The 23,949-nt window shown below is 44.8% G+C and overlaps 1 protein-coding gene across 1 annotated transcript; it reads right to left on the bottom strand.

Moving 5' to 3' along the window:
• Positions 1–11,476: 11,476 nt before the first annotated feature.
• Positions 11,477–17,701, bottom strand: NOP10 (NOP10 ribonucleoprotein). Its single transcript, XM_077461114.1, has 2 exons — positions 17,542–17,701; positions 11,477–11,828 (listed from the first exon to the last, which is right to left on the bottom strand). Exons 1-2 carry the CDS (start codon positions 17,593–17,595, stop codon positions 11,688–11,690), a joined length of 195 nt encoding a protein of 64 aa, XP_077317240.1. The 5' UTR covers positions 17,596–17,701; the 3' UTR covers positions 11,477–11,687.
• Positions 17,702–23,949: the final 6,248 nt, after the last annotated feature.

The raw sequence follows: 23,949 nt of genomic DNA, 5'->3' as shown, positions 1-23,949 counted from the left end.
AGGACACAGGCTTTGTGAGAGGACTGAATGCGAGCCTCTTGCCGATCGATTAAGGGCCCTGGATTTTAAGGGTCACAGGGTGAATGAGAACCCCACTATAATCTGTGCTAGTCAGATACAATGCTGTACATATGTATATATAATGTGTGTTGTCTCATGCTGTTGGGACACAAACTGTTAGATGCTAATGTGATGAACTCCAGCCACCTGTCTGTTGTGTAAATGAGTATGTAATTGTAGGAGTATTCACACATTGTTGTTTGTGCTAATTAACCCCGTGTTTATGTTTATGGCAATGTTTATTGAATTGTTAGTGAGCTAGGAGCCAAAAAGTCTTATCCCTGAAGTCAACTAGTCTGTGTTGATTTAGATAATTAGCTCATGCTAATTAGGTTAGGTTTTAGTCTTCTACTGTATTATAAATACTTGGCATTTTGGTTCTAATAAATGAGTCCATGTTGAGCAGCTAAGCAAGTCTCGCCTTGTTTTGTGCTTGTGAGCGGTTGGAATATCTGATCTCTATATTCACTTAGGAAGCGGTATACTGACGGAAGCACTCAATCGGAGTGTGGGATTGGTTCCGTCACATTTGTTAGCAAGCAGTGGGACACTTCCTGCCGTCTGGAACATCCAAACCTCCACCTGGATCCAAGGTTCGGATAGCAGGAGAGGAGCAGAGGTACAGATACCAGCCGCCATGGAAAAGGAATTCAGAAGGAGGTTGCGAGAGATGCAGCTACAGCACAGAGGACCAGTATCAGAGCAGGTCTTGCTGGGATGGTTTGATTCTATTCGATGCAGACTCTGGAAGGAAGCGCTAGCCCGTGAGCAGCGGCACCAGGGAAAAGTTCTCCCCTCCAACCAGGAAAGGTACTGGTCGCAGTATGGATTGTGGGTGCTGTTTTTAGGAGAAAAACCGCACAAGGAGCAGACATCTGAATTAAGCAGGCTGGTCTGGGCAGAGATGAAGCTGGATGAGAGTTACAGAGCCCTCCGGTGTCATGTATCCCAAGCATATCCCTGGATAGCGGATGACAACCCAACGGAAGGCTTAAGCTACGGTGGCCTGGGACTGTTGTATGTGAAGCTGATAGGGTACTCTAACTTTGGGAGTGATTTGGAGTGGCGGTTGGACGAAATCATGGATTACAGAAAATAGATACTGAACGTCTCGGAAGTGCACTGGAAGATTTGGAGTTTCTGGCCGATCGGGAATGGGAGCTGGAGATCACCTACAGATGGCTGCTAGACTCTGCTCAGTGCCAGGGCTGGGCTCCCTTTGCCTGGGACTATAAGGAAATACCAGTGGACAACTCAGAAATCCTGGCTGAAGAGTCGGCAATGTGGCAGAGTAACAGTGTGCTTTGCCAACCTGCCCCCGCAGCTATGGACGCGGAGGTCTTATGGCGGATGCAGCAAGTGCTGACTCACCTTGATGATCCTGTTTCTGCATGGGATGATCTTGGATGGACGAATGTGCCTGGAAAATCTGGAGATTGCCATCCCCAAAGCTGAAGTGCTGACAACAGGGCAAAGCTCTGCTAACCTCTGCTCAGCAGCGATAGCATCTTCTGGGTTCCACAGACAGGAGATGGTGAAACTCTATCCCCAGACACCAGTTGCAGAGACAGGGGATTTGATAGACTTTTCTGCTGAGGAAGAAGAACTGGATGAGCCTCAGCAGAAGAGCTGGTATTAGGGCCAAACTTTACTGTGCTCTGCCCAACACAAACAACAGTATCTGTGGAATTACAAGGAACTTCCCCAGCTGAAGTGCTGGTCACCGGACAGAGGGTCCAAGGCCTCTGCCCCACGTCTGTGGCAGTTCCGGAGCTTCAGGGTGACAAGGTGGTGGTCACTTCCCAACAGCAGATCAGGATACAGGGGGAGAAGGGAGAGGATGTGTTCGTTGTCCCTCCCCAACAGTTGGCCAGGGTGGAGGAAGCAGTCTTTCCTCTCCAGCAAAGATCCGTGCACCTGGAAGACAGTGATAGAGAAATGTCATCCCAGAAGCCAGATGAGGGAACGGAAAAGGAATCAGCCGGCTCACCTTCCCCATGGCAGTTACACCATTTGGGAGTGGAGGAAGCCAGCCTCCTGCCACAACAGTTAACCGGAGCGGTGGATGTGGAGTCCCCAGCAGAAGTGCTGGCAACGGGTTAGAGTGCTACCAACCTCTGCCCAGCACCGGCAACTGTGGAGTTACAAGAGACTCCTCCAGCTTTAGTGCTGGCCACCGGACAGAGGGCCCAAGACCTCTGCCCCACACCTGCAGTAGTTCTAGGAGCGCATGGTGAGATGATGGTCACTCCCCAACTGTTAGCCAGAGTGGATGATGTGGGGCCCTCAGCTGAGGTGCTAACAAGGCAGAATGCTACTGGCCCCTACACACAACTGCAACTTGAGCTCATATTGGTGTATGGAACTTTGGTCTCCACTGACACAACGCCAGAAAATATTGCGGCACTGAGACAGGAGGATGTCAGCCTTGCTTTGCAAGAACTGGAGGATTTTCACCTACCAAAAGTGGATGGGACTTAAGTCCCCACTTGTATACCCCAGGGATGCTGGGCGGTCGGCCCAGATCCCCAACAGCATTACGGAGTGAGTCCATTCACCCTGTCTTCTCTCCAGCATCTGAAAGGACTCCAGGGAGAAGGGCCAGTCCAGGCCTCTTCACAGCGGCGGACGTGTTCTCCGAGAGAGGCAGAGGTTGGCTGAGTAAGTAATGCTCTGTTTGGAATAATTTATTTGGGGTACTGTGTGGATACCAGCATTAGAGGACTGGAACCCCTGACTAACTTCGGAGTCAATGCGTCTGGGGTCTCCTCCTGTGTTAGTCTCCTGCTGAAAGGGGAGATGTGTGACAGACCTAGCCGGGACACAGGCTTTTTGAGAGGACTGAATGCGAGCCTCTTGCCGATCGATTATGGGCCCTGGATTTTAAGGGTCACAGGGTGAATGAGAACCCCACTATAATCTGTGCTAGTCAGATACAATGCTGTATATATAAAATGTGTGTTGTCTCATGCTGTTGGGACACAAACTGTTAGCCCTTGTACACACGGTCGGACATTCCGACAACCAAATCCATTGGATTTTGTCCGAAACTGTGGCATACACACGGTCGGACAAAGTTGTTGGAAAATCAGATCGTTCAGAACGTGATGATGTTATTTCGTTATGACGGGACTACGTTCAGGCTAGTAGCCAATAGCTTTGATGTAGGAATTTGATCTGAGCATGCGTGGCACTTTGTCCGATCGGAATTCTCTACACATGATCGAAGTATGTCCGATCGGAGCATTTTGTCTGAAAATTTTACCAACAAGTTGGAAAACTTGGTCCGTCGGATACTCCGACGGAAACAGTCCGATGGAGACCACACACAGTTGGAATATCCGACAAAACGGTCCGATCGGACACATTCCGTCAGAATCTCCGACCGTGTGTACAAGGGGTTAGATGCTAATGTCATGAACTCCAGCCACCTGTCTGTTGTGTAAATGAGTCTACTCTGGCTTGTAGGAGTATTCACACATTGGTGTTTGTGCTAATTAACCCTGTGTTTATGGTAATGTTTATTAAATTGTTAGTGAGCTATGAGCCGAAAAGTCTTATCCCTCAGTCAACTAGTCTGAGTGTTGATTTAGATAATTAGCTCATGCTAATTAGGTTAGGTTTTAGTCTTCCACTGTATTATAAATACTTGGCTAATAAATGAGTCCATGTTGAGCAGCTAAGCAAGTCTCGGCTTGCTTTGTGCTTGTGAGCGGTTGGAATATCTGATCTCTATATTCAGACTTAGGAAGCGCTATACTGACGGAAGCACTTCATCGGAGTGTGGGATCGGTTCCGCCACAACTCCTATCTTGGCAATTTGAAGGAACTCCCAATAGAACCTGCGAACTACCCCAAACCCAACTGAACATCCCGTGAAAGATTGGATTGAGCCTGATGCCCAAGACAACCCAGACATGAGAATGAACTGCTTGTGAATGAGAGGATACGTGGGGGAAAAGGGAGCAAGGCCTGGCCCGAGGAACCCCTGCAAATGATGGCCGAGAAGATCAAAATATTTCAAACGGCCACCAGTGAAGTAGCTCAGTGACATGCCCCCCCCCCCCCAACCCCTGGCCTAACCATACTTGGTATGGGGAAGTGAGAGGGTGTGTGCAAAAACACCACTGGCAGGAGTGTGAAATGCTGGATGCCTGATGGATGTGATGGAGTAAGCGGATAAGGCCCATGCGCCATGGTAATAACCATCGTCAAACGTGGAAAAACCATACCAGACACAGGACACTGGTTCCACCGGATACCATCGGGTTATGCTCAGCCTGACCTAACAACCGAGTCTGAATCCTGAACAGAGGAAGGAGGGCCAGACTCCATCCCGGGGGAAATAAGTCTCATGGCATGATACAGACACACCCAAAGTGACTGAAGCCCCCCCCCCTACCTGGAACAGGCTGGGGATCGGAAAAGACGACTGGACTAATGTCCCTGAGCAGTACTCCAGGCAACAGAATCAGAATCATGACAACGTTTGCCCAAACCTTCCACCTAAGGACCGTCAAGGGGATGTGGCTTAGCACACACCCTGAGGGAGACTATAAATCCCTGGGCTGTAACCAGGGCCTCTATGAAACAGGACGTCAACTGAAGAAAAATTGACGACTACTTCTGACCCAAGGGTGAGACTAGTGGCGAAACGACATCATCACCAATCAACTAGCCCCAACAACAGGCAGGGCTGATGGAAGTGAGTGCAAGCATGTCAAGACCACTGCACATAAATCAATCCCCCCCCCCCCCCATGTAAGTGGTAAGTGAGCCAGAGAAACCTGCAGCGCAGAGACAGGTAATAACTCAAAAATTTAGGGCTAGTGTACCCACAGACCGTAGTGGGTAGTCGTATAGGTGTGGTGAATGAACATGCATCGTATGACGTATGGTATACAGGCGAGAAGATTGTGGACAACAATCAATTAACAAACAAAAACCTCAGCCTGTATGGATCTGTAGATCGGAAATGCTGAGACTAAACGCCTAGACAAACGCTATGACAGAAACCTGGGGCCGAAAACGCTATGAAACACTTGTGACTGAAACGGTGGATGCCCCCCCCCCCCCCCCACGTGAGTACCGGGAGGTGAGCACCCCCATGCGAAACCGGGAAGCATGCGGGCATCCCCTCCATGGTGCATGGCATGGGTACAAGGGAGGTGAACTGGCGGGGGAGTGGCAAATGGGTGGGTGGAGGATGGACGAACGGATGCCAGCCCCCCCATGAGCGCCGGGAGAAGTGGGCGGCAACCCCCCAGCGCTGGCAGGAAACAGGGATGAAAGGGAGAAGTGGGGGGCAACCCCCCACCATGTGGGGTAGATCCCAGCGAAGGTGGTGGGTGGACAGACAACCCCCCCCCTCCCCGTGAACCCCATGGGAAGTGGGCGGGTGGCACCCTGGCCAGATGAAGAGCCCTGGGGAAGTGAGAGGAGGATGGATGAAAGGACGCCCCCACCCCCCTTGCATAGCGCCGGGAGATTGAGATGAAGGATGGATGGACAGATGGCCCCCCCGGCATGAGCGCCGGGAAAAGCGGGTGGGCTGCACGCAGGCCAGACTGAGCTGAGGGGAGAGCGAGATGGATGGAAGGACGGACGCCCCCCGGCATGAGCACCGGGAAAAGCAGGCGGGCTGCACACTGACCAGACGGAGCTGATGGGGAGAGTGAGATGGATGGACACCCCCCCCCGGCATGAGCACCGGGAGAAGCTGGGCCGGCCAGGTGGAGCCGTGGGCAAAGTGGGTGGTGGAGGATGGACCCCCCCCCCAGCATGGGCACCGAGAGAAGTGGGCGGCTGCCCCCCCACTATGCTGAAATATGGGGCTGCAAGGGAGGATGGGCAGGGCGGCCCCCACAAAGCCGGTGGAACCCAGGGATGACAGGGGGGGAGGAACCACCGACATCATTGCTGCGGTGGAAGTGACGTGTGTCAACCCAGAAATGCCAACACTTGCCCTGACAGAGGAGGAGGATTAAATAGCCCTCTCAGGCTCCTCCCACAAATACAAGCCAGCCTTTAAACTTATTACCTTTAACCTTAGCGGAGCCAGCACCTCCCCCAATACCTTTGTAAAGATGCGTGGGGCTAAGGACAGACCGAAGGGGAGGGCTTGAAATTGAAAGTGTTGGATCTCCGATTCCATCTTGACCACTTATCTCAAGAATCTTTGGAAGGCTGGATGAATAGGGATGTGCAAATAGGCATCCCTCAAATCCAAAGTGGCGTGAAGGAGTTTGGGTAAAGCAGGTTTTTGATTGAGAACACTGCCTCCATACGAAAGTGCTTGTACCTGATCAAATAGTTTATTAGAGACCAGAAGTTTAGGATAAGCCGATTTTTTTACTGCCGGCTTCCTCATGACAAATATATGGGAATAAAATCCCTTGCCCTGATCCGACCAGGGATCAAGACCTTTTGATCCATCGAGCCTCCAATTTGGAGACCCAGGGTCCTCGCTTTTACCCGATCTTGGGGAGGGAAGGCGACAAATAATTGCTCTGGTGGCTGACAAGAAAATTACAGCCTGTAGCCATTGGTCACTAGGTCCAGGATGAATGGACCTGCTACCCACTGTGGAGTATAAGCCCTCAATCTTCCTCCCACTTTGAGACACGAGTCACTGTGGCTTGGCAGGTTGTTGAGGAGGGTTAAACAAGATGACCCCTCTACCTCTGCCCTTGTGCCCTGTCCAATGCTTTTTCGGCCTATTGTTCCTTTCTCTAAGACGTTGCTGCTTACTTTGCCCATGAAAAAAAACTTCCTGGCTGTTGGAAAGGCTTTTTTTCTATCGGCCATGCATTCCAGCGTCTCTTGCAGACTTGGGCCAGAAAGAGGATCGCTTATTAAGGAAAGACCACATAGGCGTAACTTTGAAGCAGCATCGCCTGGCCAAGTTTTAAGCCATAGGCTTCTTCTGGCCAAATTCATTAAGGCCGAGGTCCTAGCTGTCATTCTTACTGACTCTGTGGAAGAATCAGCCAAAAAACCCACTGCACGAAAGAGGAGAGGGAAAGATTTCAGAATCTGTTCTATAGAGGAACATGCCAACAAGTATGTTTGTACTTGTGTCAACCATCCTTCTAAATTTCTGGCTACACAAGTGGAGGCCAGAGCCGATTTAAGATTCCCAATGGCTGAGTCCTAGGCTCTGTGAAGGATATCTTCTCTTTTATCCATCGGATCCCTAAGCGTGCCCATATTGACAAGCGCTAAGTCAGAGGGTTTTTTTTTTACTTTTGGAAGAGGTGAGACTAATTTAGGATTTTTGTTTCATGGCTGCGCTGTGTCCTCTTCAAGTGGAAACCACCTTTTTAGGTTACCGGAAAAGAAAGGTTTTCTCTCTGGATTTTCCCACTCCAGCTTGACAGTATCAAGAAGTGAACTATATACGGGGAAAAAAAAATCTAGCCTTTTTATTATGCAAAACTTTGCAGATCAGGTCATGTTTAGACAATTGTACCATCTCTCCTACATCAAGTGTTGTATAGATAGCCTTTAACCAGTTCCCTAGCGCCGTATTGTAAAACAACGGCAGCAGGAACTGTTCTTCCACCCGGGTGTTCATCATATGTCCTCTGCTTCATATGTACTCGGCATTGTGGAGAACGTGCGCGATTGCCCAGTAACAGAGCCGGGACGTGTATCTGTGTGTAATCACACAGATTCACGTCCTGTCAGGGGAGAGAACTGATTGGATGTTCCTTATACAGAGGAACACTGATCGGTCTCATTCCCACAGTTAGATTCACTCCCTAGGACACACATTTAACCCCTGCAGCGCCCCCTAGTGTTAACCCCTTCCCTGACAGTCACATTTATACAGTCATCAGTACATTTTTTTTATACCACCAATCGCTTTATAAATGTGAATAGTCCCAAAATAGTGTCAAAAGTGTCCGAACTGTACACCACAATGTCACAGTCACGGAAAAGGAAAAAAAAAAAAAAAATGAAATAATAAAAACTACAAATCTATCCCCTATTTTCTAGACGCTATAACTTTTGCGCAAACCAATCAACATACACTTATTGGGATTTTTTTTAACCAAAAATATGTAGAAGAATACATATCAGCCTAAACTGAGCAAAATAAGTTTGTTTTTTAAAATGGGACAATTATTATAGCAAAAAATAATAAATTGTGTTTTTTTTCAAAATTTACGCTTTTTTTTTGTTCATAGTGCAAAAAATAAAAACCGCAGAGGTGACCAAACACCAGCAAAAGAAATCTCTATTTGTGGGGAAAAAAATGATCAAAATTTTATTTGAGTACAATGTCGCATGACTGTGCAATTGTCATTCAAATTGCGACAGTGCTGAAAGTTGAAAATTGGCCTGGGCAGGAAGGGGGTGAAAATGCCTTGTATTGAAGTGGTTAATAAATCTACATCTTCCAATGATGACTTGTACCTCGCGCCCCTTGGGGATTCTCTATCCCTGGGCCCTGTATCTGACCCCGATTCTTCCAGAGAAGAATGGGTAGTTCCGGCTTCAGCCTTTGTCTTCACTCTCCTGAGGAGCGCTAGGACCGGATGAAGTCCTAACTGGAGATGGACCCTCTGAGGGGACTTGAATTTTATCAGTTTGAAATGGGCCAAACATAGACGTAAGCTCATCTCTAACAGTAGGCAGCATTTTCTGACAAGAGACTACCGGTCATCCTTAACTAGGCTGTCTATACAGGTGCGGCAAACTGCTTTGCTCCACGAGAAGCTCAATTTGTTTCTGGAAACTGCACATTTCCTTTTTAGTGGCTGCGCTTGGGCCTTCTCCTGAGACTTGCCTGCAAGAGAGCAAATGACCCCAACGAATTTTACGCTACATACATTGCATAACACCCATTGCAGGAGGAAAGGAAAATGTGTCCCCTTCACATAGTCCCTACTGGTTACAAGGGGGAGAACACTCACAGGATGTACAAGCAAGTAAAATACACTTCAGGCTTACCAGTGAGGTGCTGGGCCTGCTTCCACTGCCTGTGCAGGTATCAGAGTAGTCCATACCACCGTTGTAGTGGCCAGCAGCCTCTGCTGGGTTTCACTTTTAAAACCACCAGCTTCCCTGTTTAGAGACCGGAACTAGCGTCTCCAGCGCCCGCTGATGACATCACACGCCCCGGAAGTGATTGGTTGGTTGCAGACTGGTCAGTAAGTTGAGCTGGGAATTTCTCTGGTTTTGTTTTGCAAGGATATTTCAAACATCAAAATGGTCTTTTAGCTAAATAAGGAATACATCATGGCAATCACAGGTGTTAACCACTTCAATACCAGGCACTTACCCCCCTCCCTGCCCAAGCCAATTTTCAGCGGTCGCTGTTTAAATGACAATTGCGCAGTCATGCCACACTGTACCCAAACAGATTTTTTTTTATCATTTTGCTCCCACAGCTTTCTTTTGGTGGTATTTGATCACCTCTGCGTTTATTTTTTTGCTAAATAAAAAAAAATACCAAAAATTTTGAAAATTTTTTTTTGCCTTTGTTATAAAATGTTGTAGATAAGCAAGTTTTCTCCTTCACTGATAAGGCATCACTAATGAGCGGGAAATGACAGACAATGGTCACTGATCAGCACCACTGATAGGTGGCCCCGGAAGATTCTACCCTCTACCTAACCAGAGCACTTTTTGCTATTCAGCAGTGCGTTGTTTTAACTGACAATTGCACGGTCATGCGACGCTGCACCCAAACAAAATTGACATGCCTTTTCCCCACAAACAGAGCTTTCTTTTGGTGGTATTTAATCGCCTCTGTGGTTTTTATTTTTTGCTCTATAATAAATAAAAAAAGTGTCAATTTTGAAAACGCATTCGTTTTTAACTTTTTGCTATAATAAAATATCCCCCAAAAATATATAAAACAAAACAATTTTCCTCAGTTTAGGCCGATATGTATTATTCTACAATTTTTTCCAAAAATAAGAAAAATCGCAATAAGCATATATTGATTGGTTTGCGCAAAATTTATAGCGTCTACAAAATAGGGGATTTATAGCATTTTTATTATATATATATATTTTTTAACTAGTAATGGCAACGATCTGCGATTTTTAGCGTGACTGCAACATTGCGCCAGACACGTCAGATAATTTTGGGACCATTGGCATTAATACAGCGATCAGTGCGATTAAAAGTGCATAGATTGTAAAAATGTCACTGGCAGTGAAGGGGTTAAGTGTGTCCTAGTTTGTGTTCTAACTGAAGGGGGGTGGGGACTGGGCAGGGAAGATAACAGAGCGCTGTTCATACTCTGTATGAACAGACGATCTGTCACTTCTCTCAGAGAACCGGAAACTGCATTTACACACACAGTTTCGGGTTCTCCGTGTCTCAGCAGCGAGCATGAGAGCCTGACAGTGATCAAGACCAGAGGGCGCATGCCCCCTCTAGCGGCCACAGGGAGAAGAGACTTTACGTAACGTAGTTTTGCCCAGCACCATTCTGCCGCACTACAACTACAGCAGCTGGTCAGCATGTGGTTAAGCTGAACTTTAAGAAAACCATTAAAATACATGAAACAGTTTTACCTGCCAAAGGCTTTTTATTTCTATCCATCCATTCCTGAAATTTACACAACTCTGCCTCACGGCATAGTCAGGAGGATATGTTCAAGCTTTCCACTTCTTAGATGTGGTGGCTGCATTTGTTTTTCTTAACCTGCCTCTTCAACACCACCACCCCCGACCCTTTTTATTTTTACCTGAGGATGCTGTCAACAACATGCTAACTGTCTTAGGGCCACCTGCCACTAACTATAGAACAGCAGTGTCATTGTAGGACAGGAAGAGTTAAGATTACCGCCCCTTTTTCTTATCTAAACATAAGGGAGAAGTGTTCTGAAGTTCAGAGGTGAACTAGAAAGGGCTGATAATACTGCAGAGAGCACAGAAGTTATGAGCTCACTGGATTTCTGTCAGGAGCAACAGGGATTTTTTTTTTGTACTTATCAGACATAACCACTTTATTGGTAGCTAACAGACCAAAAGGGTGCTTTCAGGTATGGGTGAGCATATGAAATTTTCCCTGTGCTCAGGCCCAACATCCAACCCCTAGACCAGAGTGCTGTCAGGACTGTGGTACTTTTGTGCAAACTGTGGCAGGGGTTCTGGGAGGGCCAAAAAAAAAACTGCAAGGTGTCCATCTCTTTAGAATTTTTTTTTTTTTTTTTTTTTTTTTTTTTTTTTTTTTAATAGCAGTAAATAGAGCACTCTACTTGAATATACAGTAGAAAGCACAGCTGAGTAGTAACAACTATACTAGCTGGACCACCTTTTTAACTTCACATTTACAAGTTCATGCTGAAAGAATGTACAAATGAATGACTGGTACATTAGTATGTCTGCATTTGTTGCAACATTAGTTTAAACTGAAAATGTACAATGTAAATAAAAAAATAAAAACAACAACATTTCCTCCACATTTTTACTGGACTGAAAAATCAAAACTAATTTAACAAAGGGTTGAACATCTTAAAAAAAAAAATAAGAAAAGAGAAATACATGGGACAGTGGAGATTTAGGTTTATCCACAAAGTAATTTGCAATGCTTGATCCTTCTGAGTCCATCAGACATTAGTCTTTCTGCCAAAATCAACCGACTGCCATTTTTTTTCACAAGGCTCACAAAACAGGTCTTGGCTGCTGTGTCAAGAGTAGGCTGAACCGTTTCTTGATAGTTATGCGGTGTCGTGAGTACTTGTCATCCGGGGAGAACCGTGCAGGATGTGCTGAAGAAGTCGGTTGTCCAGCTGGACATACTTTCTATTGAAGGGGAAGAAAAGACAAACTTAAAAAACAAGCCATATAAGTAAACTTAACACAATTTTGTAAGCCAGATCTGAAGGATGGGTTGGTGCAGTTTATTCTGTGGTACCTGCTCCTAGGCAAATACGTCACTTTGTTTGTCTACAATACTGACAGGTATACTCCATTCAAATTAAGCCTTGAGTTGTATACAGGAACATAAGACTATCAGACCAGGGCTTCTGTTTTTTTTTTTTTTTCTTCTCCTCACTCATACTTGCACCAGACCAATCCAATCTTTAATGTAAACCCATGTTTTGCCCAGTCGGGATAAAGTAGCAGATCCCCATTGCTGATATTTACTTTCCTCTCATTCTTAGTTATCCCTCGAACACCTTGTTAAATACCTGGTATTTCTACTTATGGAGGGAGTATGTAAATTCTCCCATGGTGCAGTATTGAGTGCTCCCATGTGGGAATTAGCAAAGGATTTTAAAGCCTGTACAAGCTTTTTAAAAGGATGTTGTATCAGGTCTCCATCGGGACAATAAGATAGTATGAGAAAGGTATGAGCAGGATCAGGATGTGCTATCAAAGGAATCTATTACTTTGCATCTTCATTGGACAAAGTACAAGTTCTCCAATCTGTTGCAAAGGTGAATCACAAAATAAAGTGAGTCTTTGCAAAGATAAAATGTCCTCTCCCGCTACCTGCAGTGCTTAACACCATTACAGTAACAAGTTGATTTTTATTTATTATTATTATAGGTGCCACTTAAAGAAGAGCTCCACCCAAAAAGGAAGCTGTTTTTTTTTGCCACATTTGGCACTTTTCTTTGGGAGGGGGGCGGAGTGGGTACCTGGTTTTGACAGGTACCCACTCCCAGGTAGAATTGCTGCAGCGATCTCAGTATCTTGGGCCCCTCCTCCTACCCCCCCACAGGTCCCATAAGACAGTGGCACCATTCAGAAAACGAAGTGAAACTCGTGCATGCGCAGTAGGAAGCTAGCTGTGAAGCTTGAAGGCTTTACAGCTGGTTTCCCTTAGCGAAGATGTTGGCACCTGCACCCAAAGCCAACTGACGAATCGGCTCAGGGTGCCAGCATCACAGGATCCCTGGACAGGTAAGTTTCCTAATATTGAAAATCAGAAGCTACAGTATTTGTAGCTGCTGACTTTTTTTTCTTTTTTACCCAGACTGAAGGCTCCTCCAACTTCCCCACTCCCTCCTTTTTGCTGGGTTATCCACCAAAAAACACAAGTATGTCCAGCTAATCTAGTGGTGTCAGCACGGGACCTGGAAGCAAATGTATATCATGGGAGTAGCGCTGTCTTCTACAGTCATCCCACATGTATGGTATATACATAGTTGTATTGGTTCAATGCAACCGTGTTAAAAAAAATAATTAATACATGCATCTATACCTGAAATTCTTCCTTAAAAATTGTAGTAAAATTGGCGGGAAAAAAAAAATGTGCCAGTATTCATGGCATACTACCACAATATGACAAACTTACTTATACAACAAATCCCTCCAGAAAAATGCTGTCACTGCTGACAGGGTTTCCATCCTTACCCATTCTTCCTTCCGGGTTTACGGGCTGCAGCTATTTGAATGGCCAAGCTGCAGTAACGTCACCCCTGCTTATGCGCATGGGGAGTCACGATCATGGCACAGCACTTTCAATGGACAGCATACGCAAGTGTATGCAGTGCACATGTGCCAGTGAGGTCTCCAGCTGCTACACACTGGAATGCCTCATATACAGTGCACACTTTGGATATATTCACTTTACCTACAGGCAAGCCTTGCCTTGTTAAAGGCTTACCTATAGGTAAAAGATAAAACTGGACTTTACTAACCGAAAACATTTTAGACAGCTGCCCCATAAGCCAATTTCTCCTTTGGAAGAGTCAACTTTTGTTCTGAGGACAGGTTTTTGTGAAATTTAACCCCTCCTCGCCTAAGGGTAACAAATTGTAATGCCCAAGCACAATTTTGCAACGTTGACATGTGTTAGTAAAACTGTACACATCACCACGACTACTTTGTGTATCCTGGTGGATTATGTTTCTTTCAGGACAAACTGGGCTTTAATGTGGTTGTAAACAGTAATGAATATTTCCTGATTTTTTTTTTTTTTAATTAGCTGTATATTTTGTGTTTCTACAATAACCTACCAAAGAACAACCCAAAATAAATTATCTTGCTCCCGATGATAGCAGTGAAACCTCATATGTGTATGTTAGTAGTTGTTTGTACCCACAGCCCAGAAACAGTGCATAATTTGCTTTTGTTATCCTACCTAAAAAACACATGGACACCAATGTTAAAAAAAATAAAAAATCCACACCCAAAATATACTGACCCCGACCTTTGACCCAAACACTAACAGCAGCACTGATCTACAGCAAACCTTGATCTAGTTATTTCTCACAGCAAGGACAGACAAGGCATCTCTCTCCCCTCCATTCAGTGAGAAAACAGGGGTGGACTTCACAGTGACTGATCATTGCAATAGCCAGAGGCTATCGCAGTGATCAGGTGACCTAGAACCAGGCAATCTAGGCCCCAAGTCTCCCTGAGACCCTGGTCTTTGTGCTGGGAGCATGCTGTGTGCTCCCAGCACAAAAGACATATGTATATATGCAGCACCACAGGAAAAAAAGCCCAGTCCAGTGAGGCCACATCTGCATACTGTCGGCATGAAGGGGATAAATACTTAGTTTCAACCAAACTTGTTGAAACAAATTCCTTAACAGTTGCAGTGACTTGGCTTTATGCTTTAAATGGCTTTACAGGTTACCTGTTTAGAGTTAGAAGCGCTAGTATTATTGCCATCGCTCTGCTCACGTGAAGCATATACGTAAACGTTATTCACACCATACGTGAGGTATTGCCACGACAGTTAAGAGCGAGAGCAATAATACTAGCGCTAGGCTTCTAACTCTAAACAGGTCACTTTTGCCCCCTTCCTACCCAGGCCAATTTTCAACTTTCAGTGCTCTCACACTTTGAACAATTGCGCAGTCATGCAACACTGTACCCAAATTAATTTTTTTTCACACAAATTAGGTTTTCTTTTGGTGGTATTTAATCACCACTTGTTTTTATATTTTTTGTTAAACAAATGAAGACAAAAAAAAAAAAAATTCAGAAGAAAAAAAAACCTCAGACTTTTATAGTTTGTTAGAAAATTCTGTAAACGTAATTTTTCACATTTGCTGATAGGAGACACTGATGGGCACAGATTGGCAGCACTGTTCAGACTGCACTGATAATCAGTGCACATATCCCTTTTAGAGAAGCCGTTATTCACTCTTCTCACGCTATCAGCATGAGGAAAGGAGTGCCGATAACCAGCATTTACTTACATCTATGATCAAGTGGTAAAGAGCTACCGATTGGCACTTTACCGTGATCTGTGACCAGCAGTGTCCTCTGGACTCTGATCACAGAGCACGCCGCCCACGCTCCGAAGCGGGTGCGGTCACGGGAGGCCGTCATATGGCTACAGCGTGTTCGGCAAGTGGTTGAACTATTTTTCCCCCAAAAAACTGCATTTGCAAACACCCTGTAAAATTGCAATGAGCTCCATTTTATTCCCTAGGGTCTTTGCAAAAAAAAATAAAAAGTATAATGTGAGCGGGTTTGAAGTAACTTTCTAGCAAAAAATACTAATTTAACCAGTTAGGGCAAATCGCTGTCATTGTACGTTGGTATTTTGGCACCAAATACTGTTATGGCAGCAGCTAGCTGCCATAACCCTGGTATTTTCAACAGTGGTGATTGGTGGTTTTCAGATAAAAGTGGTCACTGCGAGATCACTTATTGGGGGCTGGAGAGCGCCTTGTGAAAATGAATAAGATTTTTTTTTTATTGTGTCCTGTCCCACAGCTTGCACGCAGAAGCGAGCGCATATGCAAATGAGGTTCAAACTACACGTGAGGTATTACTGCGATCGTTAAAGCGAGAGCAATGATTCTAGCAGTAGACCCTCCTCTAACTCTAAACATGAAACCTGTAGAAATTTTGGAGATTTATAAGGCTCAAAGTTTGCCGATGTTCCACTAGCAGGCGCAATTTTGAAGCATGACATGTTGGGTATCAATTTACTCGGAGTAACATTATCTTTCACAATATAAAAAAACTAAATGAATAAAAAGGTGGGCTAACTTTACTGTTGTCTTATTTTAAAGCGGAACTTCTACTTTAGGGTCATCTTTCCAGGGGGGGGGGGGGGGGTGCAGATACCTGTCTAAGACGGGTATTTTCACCCACTTCCGGGCATAGACTCCCAGAGGCCACAATGAGCAGAGCAGGCGGATAACAGGTCCGTGCAGAGTGGGCACAGACACAGACCACTCTGCGGCTCCTCCGATCCCCCCAGACGGAAGGGGATTGATCCACTTCTGTTTTTTTTTAGCGAATCAGATTGGACGTAGGCGGGTGTAAAATGAAATCTTTTTACATCTGCAGTTTCATAGAGGTGAATGGAGGGTTCGATTGAGTTGGACCGGTTGTGTGAAAGGGGCCTTTCACACGAATGCAGCACAGTGCACCTGTGTCTTTCCTGCGGGTTAGCTACACTTTGCCATAGACTTCTATTATATCCTGCAAGTGTGGTGCACTTTCTAAAAGCTCACCAAACCTGCAGGTAATAACAGAAGTCTATGCCTCAGCGCAGGTAACCTGACGGTGCACTGCAACTGCGGATTAGTTTGAAAGCAGCCCAGTAACCACTGCGCAGATATAACCATATATACACTGCAATTTTAGTAATAAACTGACCTTTAATAACAGTCTTCCATTCAGGTATTGCCAGCTGTTGCTGTCCCTGGCAGAGTGCATTTGGTATCACTCCTCCTGTGGCAGGAGACAATGCTATACAGGAAGCATCAGCCTATACAGCTCAGCTTCCCAGCTGCTTGCTTTGCCGGCTTCATTAATAACAGAGATTCTCTGGGATGGCGGGTCTGCAACCCATGATCTGGGCTTTTCAATCTGCCATCCCACAGAAGGAGGTTGCTGGCCACATGTGGCCCCCGGACCACTGGTTGGGCACCCCTGCTCTAGGGTGTCTATAAAAAAAAAAAAAAAAGTGTGTGAGAATATATATATATATATATATATATATATATATATATATATATATATATATATATATATAGTGTATGTATATGTTCTAAATAATTTCAAGCAAAAAATAAAAATAAACTTGTATACAAATGTCAAAAAGAGGCCCGGTCCTTGGGCGTTTAAACTTGTAAATCACAAGCGCCTGAATAAGGTTGGTCTTCAAGTAGTTAAACTTTACAAAAACCTGGCTATCAGCTTCAACATTTAGGATTTCCCCTCAGCCTAACAGAGGTGGTTAGTCACCCCAGTGGAGATCGCAATGAAAACACGACAAAAGGTCAAAACTCTCCCCACTCTGACCTATAGAAACACTTTAAGAGCTACACGTTAATTTGCTGGGCACAGGGTGGTGACTGGTTCTCTTTAAACAACTCGTAGCCCAGGGGGACAAAGCCTGCACTCTGCAGTGGCAGATAGAATAACACGTGAACTATGATAATAGTACACTTCCTAATACACCTGGCAGGCAGAGCCCCGGATGTAAGGATTGTCTTACACGAGAAGCTCCAGGCCCTCCACACGTTGTATGAACCCTGGGGAGGAGGGATAGACCCGGGGCTGCTATTCTATGAGACACTCTCTTCCTCACCTTCATGGTGTACACCCGCTCTCCTTGTTCGTTCAGGTAAAACTGCAGAAACATCTTAGTACCGAGAGCCGTTCACCTCCTGGAACACCGTCAATCCCCTCTACAGCAGCGTGCTTCCGCCTGCTCAGCGCTACCTCCGGCCTTGGGCGTCACTTCCGACGCCGGTTTCTGACGAATCCTATAGGGAGGGGGAGGGGCTTAGGTTTAGGTTTACACGTGGCTGGTGGATCAGAAAACTTGTTGGTTATGCTCTGGTTAATGCAGTATTCATTATTATAGGTTAGCTGGGAGCTGCATTGCAAAGCATGCTGCTGTGGCTTGTTAGAACAGCCCAATAGCCATCACTTTGTATAATGTTTTCAATAAAGCAGTCCGTGGTTGTAGCTGAGCATTATAGTTAGGGTTGCCACGTTTTCTTCAAGCCAGACCCGAACACTTTAGCAACACACAGTATTTTTTTTTTTAAGTAGACACAATGGGACTGTACCATACCTGGGACACCTTTGGGCGCTCCAAAGAGAATAGTAATGTGGCGTACATTGTGCCCCCTCACCCTCCTGCCAGGCCCTGGCCACATTCCTGCCTGAATTACATGTCCGGGTTTCAGGTGGACTGAAACCCGGACACATGATTCAAAACCCGGACTGTCCAGGTGAATCCCGGACAGGTGGCAACCCTAACTATAGTCCTCCTGGGTACACATTAGTTGGAACTGAATGTGTATTGGTAAAAGCGCACCTGTATGGTTATCATGGTGGAAATAAGCTTACTGTAGTGAAAACCATCCCTTCAAATGTCAGAACGTGAGAGAGAAGGACATCGGGAATAGGAGAAAGCAGGTGGAATGTTCTGGGGTGAGAACTGGTTGTGACCTTAACCACTTCCATACCGGGCCAATTCTGGCATTCCTCTCCTACGTGTAAAAATCATATTTTTGCTATAAAATTACCCGGGACCCTTAAAATACTATATATATATATATATATATATATATATATATATATATATATATATATATTTTTTTTTTTATTATTATTATTATTTTTTTACCAGAGATCCTAGCGAATAAAATGGCGATCGCTGCAATTTGTTATGTCACACGATATTTGCACATTTTTGGAGCGCAATTTTTAAACAAAAAAAACACGTTCATAAATAAAAACAACAGTATTTACCTAATTTTTTTTGTATAATGTGAAAGATTATGTTATGCCAAGTACATAGATAGCTAACATTCCACACTTTAAAATTGCGCACACTGGTGGAAGGGTGCCAAACTTCAGTACTTAAAAATTTCTATAAGCTACACTTAAGTTTTTTTTTACAGGTTACCAGTTTAGAGTTACAAAGGAGATCTTGTGCTTGAATTATTGCTCTTGCTCTAATGTTTGCGGCGATACATCACATGTGTGGTTCAAATGGCGTTTACATATGCATGCACAACCTACATATCCGTTTGATTCTGAGTGCAAGCACAAGGGGACTTTCATTTTTTTTTTTTTATTATTATTATTTATTTTATTTTTACACTGTCTCTTTAATTTATTTTTTTAATCACTTTTATTCCTATTACAAGACATGTAAACATCCCTTGTAATAGGAATAAGGCATGACAGGTCCTCTTTATGGAGACATCTGGAGTTAATGAGACCCCAGATATCTCATCTACCCTGGAAAGCATGAGAGTAAAAAAAACAAAAAAAAACATCGATCTATGTATTCCAAAAAAAAAACCTGGCAGAGTTTACATCTGCCAGAGCCAGAAGTGACTTCATGACATTGCTTCTGGCCTCCCAGGGTCATAGAGATGGCCAGGCTCCATCCAGCCCATGGTCAGCTCTGTGGTAATCCACTGCTAATCAGGCCTCCCAATCGCACAGGAGAGATCAGAAAGACACAGGAGGATGGGGGAGTCCCCTCCCGCTGCCTGTAAAAGCAACCCAGTGGCTGATTAGTCACTAGGGTGGCTTTTACATGTGCTGCCTGAAAAGAAAGATATCTGAATGATGCCTGTAGATGAAGGCATCATTCAGATATCCACACTTCAACCCAAGGACGTCACATGACATCCTATGGGCGGGAAGTGGTTAAATGATATCTTTTGTTTTTAAAAATCATCTAAACAATGACCCTATAATCTGTTTTTCCTGAAATCTTTATACTGTGTTTTTTTGCCTCCTTGTAACATCCTCTGCGAACTCCCGAGCCTCCCCCCCCCCTTCTGTTGTCCCCTCAAAATAAATAAACACACAGCCATTAATGTCTAAACTGCTGGCAACAAAAGTGAGTGCACCCCTAAGTGAAAATTGAAAATTTCCAAATTAGGCCCAAAGTGACAATATTTTGTGGGGTCCAATTATTTTCCAGCACTGCCTTAACCCTCTTGGGCACGGAGTTCACCAGAGCTGCACAGGTTGCCACTGGAGTCCTCTTCCACTCCTCCATGAGGACATCACGGAGCTGGTGGATGTTAGAGACCTTGCACTCTTTCACCTTCTGTTTGAGGATGCCCCACAGATGCTCAATAGGGTTTAGGTCTGGAGACATGCTTGGCCAGTCCAACACCTTTACCCTCAGCTTCTCTAGCAATGCAGTGGTCATCTTGGAGGTGTGTTTGGGGTTGTTATCATGTTGGAATTCTGTCCTGCGGCTCAGTCTCCAAAGGGAGGGGATCATGCTATGCTTCAGTATGTCATAGTACATGTTGGCATTCATGGTATCCTCAGTGAACTGTAGCTCCCCAGTGCCGGCAGCACTCACACAGCCCCAGACCTTGACACTCCCACCACCATGCTTGACTGTTGGCAAGACACAGTAAACTGTCCTTAGTCTGCTTGTCTTCAGCAAACTATTTGCAGGCTTTTTTTGTGCATCATCTTTAGAAGAGGCTCCCGTCTGGTACGACAGCCATGCAGACCAATTTGATGCAGTGTGCAGTGTATGGTCTGAGCACTGACAAGCTAACCCCCCTACCCCTTTAATCCCTCCAACTCTTTGCAGCAATGCTGGGAGCACTCGTATGCCTATTTCCCAAAGACAACCTCTGGATATGATGCTGAGCACGTGCACTCGACTTGTTTGGTCGACCATGGTGAGGCCTGTTCTGAGTGGAACCTGTCCCGTTAGACCACTGTATGGTCTTGGCCACCATGCTGCAGCTCAGCTTCAGGGTCTTGGCAATCTTCTTATAGCCTAGGGCCTAAGCCATCTTTCTGTAGAGCAACAATTATTTTTTTTCAGATCCTCAGAGAGTTCTTTGCCATGAGGTGCCATGTTTAACTTCCAGTGACCAGTATGAGAGAGTGAGAGGGATAACACCAAATTTAACACACCTGCTCCCCATTTACACCCGAGACCTTGTAACACTAACAAGTCACATGACACCAGGGAGGGAAAATTGCTAATTTGGCCCAATTTGGACATTTTTTTTACTTGGGGTATACTCACTTTTGTTACCAGCAGTTTAGACATTAATGGCTGTGTGTTGAGTTATTTTGAGAGCATAGCAAATTTATACAAGCTGTACACTCATTACTTTACATTGTAGCAAAGTGTCATTTCTTCAGTGTTGTCACATGAAAAGATATAATAAAATATTTACAAAAATGTGAGGGGTGTACTCACTTTTTTGAGATACTGTATATATATATATATATATATATATATATATATATATATATATATATATATATATATATATATATATATATATATATATATATATATATATATATAGTGGATATAAAAAGTCTACACACCCCTGTTAAAATGTCAGGTTTCTGTGATTTAAAAGAATGAGACAAAGATAAATAATTTCAGAACTTTTTCCACCTTTAATGTGACCTGTAAACTGTACAACTCAGTTGAACAACAAACTGAACACTTTTAAGTGGAGTGAAGTAAAAATAACAAAATAAAATAATATGGTTGTATAAGTGTACACATCCTTAAACTAATACTTTGTTGAAGCACCTTTTGCTTTAAATACAGCACTCAGTCTTTTTGGGTATGAGTCTATCAGCATGGCACATCTTGATTTGTCAATATTTGCTCGCTCTTTGCAAAAACACTCCAAATCTGCCAGATTGTGAGGGCATCTCCTGTGCACAGCCCTCTTCAGATCACCCCACAGATTTTCAATCGTATTCAGGTCTGGGCTCTGGTTGGGCCATTCCAAAACTTCAATCTTCTTCTGATGGAGCCATTCCTTTGATGATTTGGATGTATGCTTTGGGTTGTTGTCATGCCGAAAGATGAAGTTCATCTTCATGTTCAGATTTTTAGCAGAAGCCTGAAGGTTTTGTGCCAATATTGACTGGTATTTGGAACTGTTCATAATTCCCTTTACCTTGACTAAGGCTCCTGTTCCAGCTGAAGAAAAACAACCCCAAAGCATGATGCTGCCCCTACCATGCTTCAATGTGGGTATGGCGTTCTTTTGGTGATGTGCAGTTTTGTTTTTGCGGCAAACATATCTTTTGGAATTATGGCCAATAAGTTCAACCTTGGTTTCATCAGACCATAACACATATTCCCACATGCTTTTGGGAGACTTTAAAAAAAACTTGCAAGACTTAGCTAGGCTTGGATGTTTTTCTTCATAAGAAATAGCTTCTGTCTTGCCACTCTACCCTATAGCCCAGACATATGAATATAGGAGATTGTTGTCACATGTACCACACAACCAGTACTTGCCGGATATTCCTGTAGCTCCTTTAATGTTGCTTTAGGCCTTATGGCAGCCTCCCTGACTAATTTTCTTCTCATCTTTTCATCAATTATGGAGGGACATCGAGTTTTTGGTAATAGTTTCTCCACTTGATGATGACTGTCTTCACTGTGCACTGTATGCCTTGGAAATTATTTTGTACTTGTCTCCTGACTTTTTTAACAATGAGATCCCTCTGATGCTTTGGAATCTCTATGTGGACCATGGCTTTTGCTGTAGGATGCGGCTAAGAAAATGTCAGGAAAGACCTAGTAGAACAGCTGAACTTTATTTTGTGTTAATCAGAGGCACTTTAAATGATGGCAGGTGTGTAATGACTCCTATATAACATTAGTTTGAATGTGCTTGCTTAATTCTGAACACAGATACATCCCTTGTTATAAGAGGATGTGTACACTTATGAAACCACATTCTTTTAGTTTTACTCCCCCCCTAAGGATTTGTTTTTCAATTGAGTTGTACAATTATTAGGTCACATTAAAGGTGGAAAAATTTCTAAAATGATTTATCCTTGTCTCATTTTTTTATATCACAGAAACCTGACATTTTAACAGGGGTGTAGCAGGAGCTGGATATCTACTTATCCCTGCAATCAGGAGAAATTGTGTGCAATATTTATTATAGCAAAAATTAAAAAATATTGAATTTTTTTCAAAATTGTCGCTCTATTTTTGTTTATAGCGCAAAAAATAAAAACCGTAGTGGTGATCAAATACCACCAAAAGAAAGCTCTATTTGTGGGAAAAAAAGGACGCCAATTTTGTTTGGAAACCATGTCACATGACCGCGCAATTGTCAGTTAAATTGACACAGTCACGAATCGCAAAAAGGGGCCTGGTCCTTTGGCTGCAAATTGGTCCAGGGCTTACCGTATATACTCGAGTATAGGCCGACCCGAGTATAAGCCGAGGCCCCCAATTTACCCCCAAAAAACTGGGAAACCTATTGACTCGTGTATAAGCCGAGGGTGAGATATGCCTGTCCATCCCTGTGTGTGTGTCCATCCATCCATCCATCCCTGTGTGTGTGTCCATCCATCCATCCATCCCTGTGTGTGTGTGTGTCCATCCATCCATCCATCCCTGTGTGTGTGTGTGTGTCCATCCATCCATCCATCCCTGTGTGTGTGTCCGTCCATCCATCCATCCATCCATCCCTGTGTGTGTGTCCATCCATGTGTGTGTGTGTGTGTGTGTGTGTGTGTGTGTGTGTGTGTGTGTGTGTGTGTGTGTGTGTGTGTGTGTGTGTGCAGCCTACCTGTGTCCCCAGCCTCCGTCCGGTCCCGAGCCTCCGTCCGGTCCCGTCCCGTCCCGAGCCGAGCCTCCGTCCGGTCCCGTCCCGTCCCGTCCCGAGACTCCGTCCGGTCCCGTCCCGTCCCGAGCCGAGCCGAGCCTCCGTCCGGTCCCGTCCCAGGATCACCGCTCTTCGTCGGCGCCCATTTTCCTGTTCAAATGCCGCGCCTCCCTGTCTGTGATAGGCGGAACACAATTTCCCAGCAGTCTGTGTTCCGCCTATCACGGCCATCCTTTCATCCTCGTCCGTAGTACGAGGATGAGCGGATGTCCGTGATAGGCGGAACACAGGCTGCTGGGAAATTCAGTGTTCCGCCTATCACAGGCGAAGGCGGAGCCGGAGGCGCGGCTTTTGAATTAGAATAGAATGGCCGCTGTCTGTCTGCT

Source organism: Lithobates pipiens, unplaced genomic scaffold (genome assembly GCF_037356315.1).
Source record: "Lithobates pipiens isolate NorthernLeopardFrog02 unplaced genomic scaffold, aLitPip1_a1.2 Scaffold_3, whole genome shotgun sequence".
In the NCBI taxonomy this organism is placed as follows: Eukaryota; Metazoa; Chordata; class Amphibia; order Anura; family Ranidae; genus Lithobates; species Lithobates pipiens.
This window is presented reverse-complemented; position numbering and strand designations above follow the sequence as displayed.